Source organism: Mustela erminea, chromosome 6 (assembly GCF_009829155.1).
Source record: "Mustela erminea isolate mMusErm1 chromosome 6, mMusErm1.Pri, whole genome shotgun sequence".
NCBI classification, from domain to species: Eukaryota; Metazoa; Chordata; class Mammalia; order Carnivora; family Mustelidae; genus Mustela; species Mustela erminea.
The window spans coordinates 24,791,299-24,803,349 of NC_045619.1; the positions used below are offsets into that span (position 1 = coordinate 24,791,299).

Sequence of the window (12,051 nt, forward strand, 5' to 3'; positions counted from 1 at the left end):
AGAGCTACCCTATGACCCAGCAATTGCACTGCTAGATATTTGCCCCAAACATACAAATGTAGTGATCTGAAGTGGCACCTGCATCCCAATGTTTATAGCAGCAATGTCCACCGTGGCAAACTATGGAAAGAGCCCAAATGTCCATCAGCAGATGAATGGGTAAAGGAGATGCCATATGTGTACACACACACACACACACACACACACACACACAGGAATATTATTCAGCCTTCAAAAATGAAATCTTGGCAATGAAATCTTGGCATTTGCAACAGTGTGGATGGCACATAATACCCTAGGATATTATGCTAAGCAAAATAAGTCCATCAGAGAAAGACAATTATCATATGATCTCACTGATAGGTGGAATTTAAGAAACAAAACAGAGGATCGTAGGGGAAGAGAGGGAAAAATAAAACAAGATGAAATCAGAGAGGGAGAAAAACCATGAGAGACTCTTAACTATAGGAAACAAACTGAGGGCTGCTGGAAGGGAGGGAGGGAGGTGGTGAGATGGGAAAACTGGGTGATGGGTCTTAAGGAGGGCACGTGATGTAATGAGCACTGGGTGTGATATAAGACTGATGGATCACTGACCTCTACCTCAAACTAATAGTACACTAAATGTTAATTAATTGAATTTAAATAAAATAAAATAAAAAGAACCCCCATGTGATTCCCTCAGCCTGTCATCTCTTTTCTGTGCTCCCTTAGAATGCCCAGGCCTCCTTTAGAGTACCTAGTCAGAGTGTATGGAAAGTTTTTATTGACTCCTCTGTTTTCCCCAACAAGACCATGAATTCCTTAAGGGCTGGCACCATTACTTATACAAGCATAGGTCCTATATCTCCATAAGAATTATTTATTGAATTAAGTTGTTGGTTCACTATTAATTAACCATGTGTCAGACACAACACTATTGTAGTCATACACTACAAGCATGATCTCCTTTTACCCGTATAGCAACTGCATAAGGATAGATACGGTTGTCATTTCTATTCTAAAGACAAGGAACCTGGGCTAATGAGAAGCGAGGTATCCGGCCAAAAGTCACACAGCCAGTAGAGATTTGAAGCCAGATTGAAGCCAAACTGTTATTTTAATGACAAAGGAATAGATCAATAGAAAGTGTTTCCAAGGGGATAAAGAAGGAAGTGGAGATCTCAAGTATTATCAGTTGAGAAGATTTAGCAGGAAGACCTGACCTAGTAGATATCAGATTGCACTATGTATTTTGCTGAAGTAATTTCATTTAAAACCATTTCAGCCTCAGGAAATCTCCATGAGATCTAGATACCCTTCAGGACAGTTGGGTCCTGTTGAGAGCTCTCTTCTGGGTTGTAGACTGCCAACCTTTCATCGTAGCGTCACGTCCTTCACAAAGAAGAGAGCACTGCGCTTTTCTTCCCCATAGAAGGGCACGAATCTTATCACCCCTGAGACCACATCCAAAGCTCCCAAAGCTCCCACTTCCAGATACCATCACAGTGGAGCGTAGGTTCAACATATGAATCTGGAGGGCACATAGTCAGCCATAACACTGTGCCGATTAAATCCAGCTTTCTTCCATCTCAAACCTGAACCTTCTCGGCTACACCACTCTAAATTCATGACTACTGATCTCAAGTGTAGCCTTCATGTGCCTGGAAATGACACTTCATTTTCTGTGTCTCTCGTTCCCTCTCCCACTGCCACTCTTCATCTCTCTCGCCTGACGACTTTGCTTACTATTTCATCCAGAAACTACAAGGAACCAGAAGAAAATCCCCAGCTTGCTCTCCTGCATGTATCCACTTTCCTGCATCTGAGTCCACAAGCTGTGCCCTGCATCCTGTTACTATGAACTGATCATGTTCCTACCCAAGGCCAGCACTTTCTCTTCTGCCCCAGATCCTGTCTGTCTGCCTTACCCCGGTATGCTTAACTATCCCTCCAACAATGCTCCCAGCTTTCTTCAGGTGACCCATTTTTCCCTTTCTCTTGGATCATTCCCATCAACATCAAACCTGTTGCAATTTCTCTCATCTTAAAATAAACAAAACAAAACCTCAAACCATCACTTTCATTCATATCCCCCTTCAGTTTTCTGTGCCATTATAGAAAAGCTTCTCAAAAGAACTGTCTGTTCTCATGCTCAAATTCCTCTACTCCCATCTTCTGAGTTCTCTTCAGATAGGTTCACCACTCATCAGTAGAGTGAAACTTTTCCTATTAAGGATACCAATGCTCTTCATTTTGTCCAATGCAAAAATATATTCCCAATCCCCATCTTTTGGGGACTATCAGCATTTAAACAGTTGATGTGGCCTACCTGATGTTGAAACTTTGTTTGGCTTCCAGAACACCATACTCTCTTGATTTATCTTCCTTTCTGCCTAACTCCTTCTTTGTCTTCTTTGCTGATTCATTCTCAACACCCCAAGCAAAATCCATTCATATTTAATGCCCTCTAATTTAGAATAAACAATGTAGTTCATTTTTTTAAAAGGATTTTATTTATTTATTTGTCAGGCAGAGATCACAAGTAGAGGGGGGGGTAAGCAGGCTCCCCACCAAGCAGAGAGCCCGAGGGGAACCTCAGAGGTATGCTGGGTGGTAAAGGGAAACCAGGTCACGGATAACCAGTTACTCACTGATCCTTGTGTGTCCTCTCTGTTGTAGTGTGTTCCTGTCATCCAGTCGGATCAGCTGTCCTTCCTTTCAGCTCAGTAACCTTTTGTGACCCCAGCAATGGTGACTGCCCTTGCAAGCCTGGGGTGGCAGGACCACACTGTGACAGGTGTATGGTGGGATACTGGGGCTTCGGAGACTACGGCTGCAGACCCTGTGACTGCGCAGGGAGCTGTGACCCACTCACAGGAGACTGCATCAGCAGGTGAATGCTCATGGCTCTTGCTCTGTCCGTGTGTCATTCAGATTCTTCTGACAATCTGATAGTGATCTGGAAAATCTTACATGCTGTCAGTGGAGCAAAAATGTATTTGCACCATATTTTTAAGAATCTTTGTCAAATTGCAGAGTAACTTGTTCTTGCAGGATTCTAGAAATGGTCTGGTTCATTTTGCAGAATAAATTATTCTTAATAATAGGCCCTTAAAACACTATTTCTGAAAACTAAAAGGATGGGAAGGTACCCGATTAGGTTTAAGTCTCCACATATATGTTCATTTCATTCACGTTCTAAGAAAGTCCTTAACTTCATCATTTTCTGTTTTATTAGCAGCACAGACATAGACTGGTATCATGAAATTCCTCACTTCCATCCCCTGCACAATAAAAGCGAACCAACCTGGGAGTGGGAGGATGAGCAAGGATTTTCTGCACTTCGACACTCAGGTGAGACAATGGCTATAACCAGTTATCATATTTCCAGGCCTAGTCTCTAGTAACAGTGATTCATGACAAATTAGAAAATAAACCTTGGATCCAGCAAGGGAACTCTTTAGTTCTGAGGTCAATAAAGTAGTGACACCCCTGCCGACAAGCATAAAACCATTAGAGAGAGCCAGAGTATTTTAACAAGATTTTGTTTATTTTCTGATTATTAGGGTAACATTTTTAATTAGTATAGAAAATCTGGAAAAATGCAAAATACCACAGTAAAAAAATACCAAATCTCATTACCCAAACCATTAGATTTTTGGTTTGTTTTTCTTTCTAAAACATACTGTTTTATTGGGGTGAGAGCTAATTGAATATATCAGGTTTGGAAGTGGAGAAATTCATTTAAAGGAAAAATATTATTACAGACCTAGCATAACTTAATATACACAAAGCTAAGGCGAACTCCTTATGTTTTATCTTTTTTTGCAACTGGAAAACAAAAATAATTTTACAAACTAATTATAAGCCAAATAACAAAACCAATAAAATTCAGATAAAATTATTTGAATAATAATAAATAATATTAATAATAATATATAGTAAAATAAGTTATTATATATTATATAATAAATAATAAATAATAATATTCAAGTAATAAAATTCATTACTTGAATATGAAAAGTGATTTTTACTGAAGCCAAAACACTCTTTCCTACATAAATATGGTTCTTTTTTTTTTTTTTAAGATTTTATTTATTTATCTGGCACACAGAGATCACAAGTAGGCGGAGAGGCAGGCAGAGAGAGAGGAGGAAGCAGACTCCCCAGCAAGCAGAGAGCCCGATGTGGGGCTCGATCCTAGGACCCTGGGATCATGACCTGAGCCGAAGGCAGAGGCTTTAACCCACTGAGCCACTCAGGCGCCCCTAAATATGGTTCTTTAAATCTAAAAAATCTATATACTCTTTCCTCGGACTCCGTTTTCTTATGATGTTTATCTGTTTCTTTGTTTGATGAGCGTGCTGTGATATTGGTATGAATACATGGGTTCTGTGTTCATCCCGCCTCTCTTCTTTTCTTGTAGAAAGGCAAGTCGTTCTATTCAGCACCAACTTGCTCCATAACACAAACACAAATGTGTGCATGAAATCTTGTGTAAGCATTTGGTTATAAAGTGCTTCCCAAATGATCCAAAGGAAACTTAATAATAAATTTTTAAAAAACATTTTTAGTGGGGTATAATTGGCATATAACTTATTAGTTTAGGTGTACAACATAGTAATGACCCCTTATTTGTATGTATTGTGAAATGTTCACCAAAAATTTTTTTTAACAAACATCACAAATGCCAAATATGTATTGTGAACACCCACTTACACACCTGTTAATGTTACCAAATTGTAAGTTTTGCCATAATTGTTTCATATTTTTATTTAAATTTTAAAGTGTTATAGATACATTTGAAGACCTGCACCAATCTCCAAATTTACTAGCCTTCCTTACTCCACAGAAAAGCTACTAACCAGAATTTTGGTATTTATCATTAACTTTCATGTTTTTACTATTTTGCTACTTCTATAAATAGAAAGTGTTTTTAAAATTGCATGTATGTAATAACCTACCTATGCCTTTAAAACTTTTCTTTGCTCTGAATATGTATTTTTTTAGATTTAAGCATTCTATTATTTGAATATGACATTTTTTATCCTCTCATTGTTTGCCATTTAGGATATTATTAATTTCCAATTTCCCACTGTTATATGTAATGCTACAATGAATGTTCTTTTTTTAAAATAATTTTTTAAAGGATTTTATTTATTTATTTGAGAGAAAGCGAGCCCCGGAGGGTGGGGGAGGAGCAGAGGGAGAGAGACAAGCAGACTCCCAACCCAGCAGGGAGCACAATCAACTGAGCCATCCTGGTGCCCCAACAAATGCTCTCTTAAATGTGATTTGGTGAATTTAAGGAGTTTCACTAGAGCAGGGGCTGGCAAACTAGCACTCAGACCAAATCTGGCCTGCTGACTGTTTGTCTACACTGCACAAGATACCTGCTCTAATGTTTATAGTTATCATTTAAATAGTTAACAATATTAATACCTGCATAGTATCTTTAACTTTGTCTCTTAACCTGTAAATCCCAACACATTTATTATCTATCCCTTTATAGAAAATGTTTGTTGATCCTTCTCCTAGGGTATAGCCCAGCCACTACTGGGTCACAAGTGTGCTTTTTTATCAAATTTACCAATATTGCCAAATAGATCTCCAAAGTAGTTATACAGATTTGCATTCTACCAGCAAAGTATGACATCCTGTTGCTTCATATCCTCACTGATACTTTGTATTTATTTAACAAAAATTTTTTTAAAGATTTTATTTATTTATTTGACACAGAGAGATCACAAGTAGGCAGAGAGGCAGGCAGAGAGAGAGGAGGAAGCAGGTTCCCTGCTGAGCAGAGAGCCCAATGCGGGGCTCGATCCCAGGACTCTGGGATCATGACCCGAGCTGAAGGCAGAGGCTTAACCCACTGAGCCACCCAGGCGCCCCGTTTAACAAATTTTTATATAACACACACAAGGGACCAAGCACTATTCTACCTCACTAATGCTGACGCAATTCTCAACTCATTTAATATTTTTGGGCTTCTACAGTTAACATTACCAAATCTTTCAACTTTTGCCAATCTGATGATTATGGACTGGGACCTCGCCATTTTAAATTGTATTTTTCTGATTACTAACAGTTTTAGTAATTTTTCACACTTCGTTATTCAGGTCTCTTTCTCTGTGTATTTCCAATTTTGTCATTTTCTCACTAACTAGTTGATTCCTTATAAATTCATTCATCTACCCCACAAATATTTATCAAATACCCATAATGTATGCCAGTACTATAAATACATTAAGAGAACAGAACAGATTAAAAAAACAAAAACAAAAACAAAAACCCAGCTCCAAGGAGCCTACGTTCTTGTCTTCTTAGAAGACAACTAATAAATAAGTAAAATATTTAGTGTCATGTTGTCTAATACAATAGAGAAATAAAGCAGGGAGGAGATGATAAGTGGTCAGGAGGGGCATACTTTTATAAAAAACGTGTTCGGGTACCTGAGTGGCTCAATGGGTTAAGCCTCTACCTTCAGCTCAGGTCATGATCTCAGGGTCCTGGGAATGAGCCCCGCATCAGGCTCGCTGCTCAGTGGCGGGGGTGGGGGGGGCTGCTTCCCCCACTCTCTCTGTGCCTGCTGCTCTGTCTGCTTGTGATCTCTCTCTCTGTGTCAAACAAATAAATAAAAATCTTTAAAAAAAAGTGATCAAGGGAAATCCTATGGAAGATGACATATGAGGTTAAAAAACAAAACACTAAACTAAACTAAAAAAGAGAGAAAGAGAGGTATACAGATAAAAGAGGGAGGAGAGTTTAGGCAGAAGAAACAGCAAGTGCAAAAGCCCTGAGGTCAGCAAGGAGACCAGGGTCACTGGGGCAGAGTAAGAAACAACAATTTTAATACACTTTTATAGAAAACTTATGAACTCTTCAAGAATCAAGAACCCAAATTTGAGAAACACTGGTACTTACAATTCTGTGTCATGGTTTTTTTCACCTAACATAATCTTATGATCATTTTCCTAATGGTTTCATTTTAGGTTTAGAATGTGGGAAAGATGAAGGAATACAAAGTAGTCATATTTATCTTTTTTAGCATTTGAAAAATAAAAATCTTTCCCATTAATTTTTGGCCTCAATGCTAAATAGTCTGAATTCTGTAATTTTAACTTTAACCATTTTTGAAACTTTTTTTCTGTTTTTCTAACACAATGGCTTTCATAATTATTCAACTTTGCCTGCCAAGCCAAATCTGTAAAAATCTAGTGTTTAGGACCATAGGACATTCATTAAGCCAATCATGTTACTAGGGAGCTGGCAACACACCAACTCAGCACATAACATGCTGGCATCAGAATCACTCTAGACTCACATCCACAACAGCTGTTAGGTCTGTAATACCCCTAGAGAGTCTCTGAAATTCATCTGGAAGAGCTCCAGTTTGAGGAAGCCATTGTTCGGTTTCCTGCTAAATATCAGTATTCCCATTGGGTATAGAATAGTGCTGTGCTCGTGGCACCTTTTTTAAACAAAAGAAAAAGAATGGTAATCAGTTTTTGAAGCACCATAATTCATTCTCAAATATATGTGCCTCCCTACCTATTTACCTATCATAAGTTTCCCAAACTAGAAATATAATGCACTATACCAACAAGATACCCTTAACTTCTACTACTTCTTAGGAGATAGAGAACATTGGATGTAAATTTTACCTCCTGTACAACAAATCTAGCTTTAATTAGTACCATAGAGCTTGTACAACAAAACTGGCTTTAAATAGTTCTACAGAATTTATACAAGAAATCTGGTTTTAACCAGTACCACAGAACTGTAAATAGTATTCTTTTCTTCCCTTCCAGGTTTCCTTTAAGAAAACACATCTGGGTTAAAGCCTAATCAACAAAGATTCATTCAAAAACAAATTTTAGGGGCATCTGAGTGGCTCAGTTGGTTAAGCATCAGACTTTTGGTTTCAGCTCAGGTCATGCTCTCAGAATTATGAAATTGAGCCCCGCAAAAGGCTCTCCCCCCCTTCCACCCTCTCTGCCCCTCCCTGCCACTCTCTCTCAAATACGTAAATAAAATCTTTTAAAAAAATGATTACAGGGGAGCCTGGGTGGCTCAGCGGGTTAAAGCCTCTGCCTTCGGCTCAAGTCATGATCCCAGGGTCCTGGGATCGAGCCCCGCATCGGGCTCTCTCCTTGTTGGGGAGCCTGCTTCCTCCTCTCTCTCTCTCTGCCTGCCTCTCTGCCTATTTGTGATCTCTCTCTGTCGAATAAATAAAATCTTAAAAAAAAAAAAGATTACAATGGTAATCTTTATGAAAAAAAATTTAATGTCATTTCTTAACATATGAAAAAGGAATATTGGAAAACGACCACCAAAAGATCTTCAAATAACAGAACTTTTTGTATGTTCTAATTGGCTGAAGGACTACAAAGAAAACCATCAGTTTGAGTAATAATATATACCATTTGGAGTTGCATCAGGTTTTTTAGCAAGGTAGTTACCATACTCTCCAGCTTTGGTGGAATTATCAAAGGCCGCAGGCTATCCACTTAGGTTACTCCAATTTCTGAATGAGCAACCCTCTCTGCCATGTTTAGATTATATGCAATATTATTTAACAAGTCACGGCAGATAATTTTAAGCACCTCAGGTTTCTCATTCCCACTATTTAATTCCACTGTGATTTTCCACTTGCATATCTCATTCTCTAGTTTCTAGAGCAGCTTTAGTTAGAGCCAATATGTCACTATTTGCCACATCACCATGTCTACCCAACCTCGTCTCACCAGAATCATACTCTCATTTCCACGTGGATGTTTTGTCAGCAACTCTAATTCATTATATTCTCTTCATACTAGACGTCTGTTGTTTTTGCCTAACCAGATCCATTTCCTCTTTATTCCTGCTATTTCTGTGGTAGCTCAACCCAGTTTTGCTCTGGGGAGCCACACTTCCCCACCCTCCATTTAATACAGTTTTGGCCCAGCTAATCAGATGTGCTTTCCCGGGAATTTAAATCTTAAGCTGAAAGGGACAAGATCTGAAAGTGATCCCAGTTCATGATTCCAAAGGCAAATCCACGAAAGGGGCTGCACAACAGCTCCTGCTACCTACATCTCCGCAGCTCTCCTGATTCGTGCCTTTTCTAAGTTCTGGTTCTTCAGCTTTTTCTCCTCTCTGTGAGCTACTCCATATCCCTTCAACAATTAAGTTAAACCACAATTGCAACAAAAAGCCTTAACTTGTACACCCCTGCAGTGCTCTCCTCCTAACTTCCTTATTTCCATTAGTAATACTTCAATCTTCCATCACCTTGGCTCCAAGGTAACAGGAAAACTCCAAGTTCAACCTTAGGCTTCCTCTTCCAATCCACTGACAGGATTTTTAGACCCTAAGTCTGCAGCCTCCTTTAAAATTTCTTCCTCTCTAGACCTACAGCCACCTCTTTAGTTCAACTGAGCTAAAGTTCAACTGAGCCACATTTCATCTGACTTAAGACAGTACAGTGGAAAGATCAAGGGCTTCAGATTCTCCCAAACCCAGGCCAAAAATCTGGCTCTTCTACTTGTTAGTTATGTTGCCTTGGACAAACTAATTAACATCTCTGTTTATTTTTTCATTTGTTAATAATGTCTATCTCATTAGATTATTATAAATATTAAACAAGATCGTAACGTTCCTTATATAATTTATGGCTTGTGGCCATGATGACAGTTATGACTTATTTATCTTTATATTCCTAGAATATAGGAATTCAGGCGCTCAATTCAGTTACTGTTGCTGTCATCAGTTTCATCAGCTTCTAACTAGTCCCTACTTCTATTTTCTCTCCATTTCAGTACTATTGATACAGTATATGTCTTATTTCATGTAATTTCTTCAATCTGATAAGCTTTGAAAATTCCCCTTTATCAATGGGCAAAATGGGTGAAGGGGAGTGGGAAATACAGGCTTCCATTTATGAAATTAGTAAGTCATGGGAATAAAGGCATAGCATAGGGAATATAGTCAATGGTATTGTAACAGCACTGCGTGGTGACAGATGATAGCTACACTTGTGGAGACACAGTATAACATATAACTTGCTGAATCACCTGAAACTAATGTAACATTGTGTGTGAACTATACTCAAATTTTAAAAAAAATCCTCTTTCTCTAACAAATTAAGTTCAGGCCTTAACTGCCTATTAATCAAGGTCCTCCATGGTACCTACTACTATCCACAATTCAATCTGTATCTAGGGAAAACAGAACCACTGACTTTTCCATGAACACACTCAGCTCTTCTCTCTTTCATTTATTTCCTCACTCTTTTATCTCTACATTCTTGTCAAATCTCTACCTGTTAGAATCTTAGATGAGTAAATAAATATAAGACACTTAAAATAGTGCCTGGCACACAGTAACTGCTCCTTAGTAAGTGTTACCAACTTCCATGCCACTCGATGCCTACAAAATGCAATGCATGAGGGCAGAAGGAGAGGGATGATAAAATTATATTGAATTGTTAAGTAAGTAAGAAGGGAAATTCTACCCCTTCTGGGTTCTAGGAATATAAAGATAAATAAGTCATAACTGTCATCATCAAGGATCACAGTTTAGAGAGGAAGCAGATAAATCAATGAGAATGCCATATATAGACTCTGTCAAACGTATTTTGAAAGTCTTCCACAGGGCCTGGCAAATGTCTGACACAAAATAACTGTCATGCATTATTTAAACTGTTGGGAGAAAGCACCCTACCTATTCTTCAGAGTCCATTTCAAAACCTTCTTCGGCCATGTAGCCTTTTCCCATCTTCCCAAGATGTGACCCTCCCACCCAAGCATATCGAACCCGTCCTAGAACACTTATCACTGTGTGTACACTTGCTTTATTCTTCTTGCTGAATTATAAGCCTTCAGACAAGAATTGTTTATTGTTCATCTTTATATATTCTGAAGTATATAAAATCATGTCCTGCACATAATAGGTGCTCAATAAATACTTTTAAGTTGGATGGCATTACTTTCAAAGGACTTTATATTTGACTTTTGCTGTGGTGAACATTAATTGTAAAAAGACAGTTTATCTATTCAGTTGTTCTTTTCCATTAGCATGAAATCTTAATACTGGACTATATCTGTCATGACATCAATTATAAGCATTAAAATATACCCTTATTCCTACTTCTATTTTTCTTAAGTCAATACCTTATTGTTGGTAACTAATTCAATTTAGAAAGTGACTCTACTTTGTTTGAATGACTTTTTATGGTTTCTTAGTATTTATGGATTATGTTGGATGAATCACTCAAGCCTTAAAGAGTTCTACAACCTGATACCGAAAACTAAGATAACACTGTATGTTAATTATACTTCCGTTTAAAAAATGAGTTATGATACCTGGGTGTACTTGCTGGGTTTTTTTTTTTCTCTTCTTCATTTCTAAATAACTAACACCATTTTTCATTTATTTTCTGTAGGTAAATGTGAATGTAAAGAACAGGTGTTAGGAAACTCCAAGGCATTCTGTGGGATGAAATATTCATATGGTGAGTCTGAAGTCCTTGAATGCTTCTAAGAATCTATTCAAACCAGGTACAAAGAGTATTTTTAGGAATGGGGAAGCTTAGTCTATGGCATTCTCAATATATTAAAGCATTAGTCTTATGTAATAATACTTAATAAAGATGGTGTTGATTGTTCTGGTGAGGGCAGGAAGCTGGTTGAGCAAAGGCAAGCCCATCTTACTATAAGCAAAAGAGGCAAGTAACAAAAAGTGAAAAACCATGATCCATAATCTTTTCTTGTGGATGCTTTTTGTGTTATAATCTAAAAGGGAAGTCTCTGGCCACTAAAATGATTCCTGTGCCAGTTTTATGTAGTAATACCAGTTTTGAGTAGTAATCTGTGCCAGTTATCATGTAGTAATACTAAGAAAAATCAGTTCAAACACTATTTCACAGTGATTAAGAGCTCGATTTTTGGATTCAGACCTGTATGGGTTTGATTTCTGGTCTATTGCATGGGTAACTTAACCTCTCCAGACTTCTTCATCTGTAAAATAGGGATGATGCCACCTGTCCCATAAAATGGGATTTTTGAAAAGCAGACAGGATAATAT

The 12,051-nt window shown here is 38.0% G+C and overlaps 1 protein-coding gene across 2 annotated transcripts in view; it reads left to right on the top strand.

Annotated features, from left to right (window-relative positions):
• The window catches only part of NTN4 (netrin 4), a 112,247-nt gene that overhangs the window by 91,116 nt on the left and 9,080 nt on the right, over positions 1 to 12,051 (top strand). Inside the window, exons 6-8 of one of the 2 annotated variants that reach the window (XM_032346734.1) lie at positions 2,662 to 2,875; positions 3,221 to 3,336; positions 11,411 to 11,479. In XM_032346734.1, the coding sequence (XP_032202625.1) occupies positions 2,662 to 2,875; positions 3,221 to 3,336; positions 11,411 to 11,479 (399 nt within the window). The remainder of the gene's footprint in view (positions 1 to 2,661; positions 2,876 to 3,220; positions 3,337 to 11,410; positions 11,480 to 12,051) is intronic. The other variant, XM_032346735.1, reaches the window with a different exon arrangement.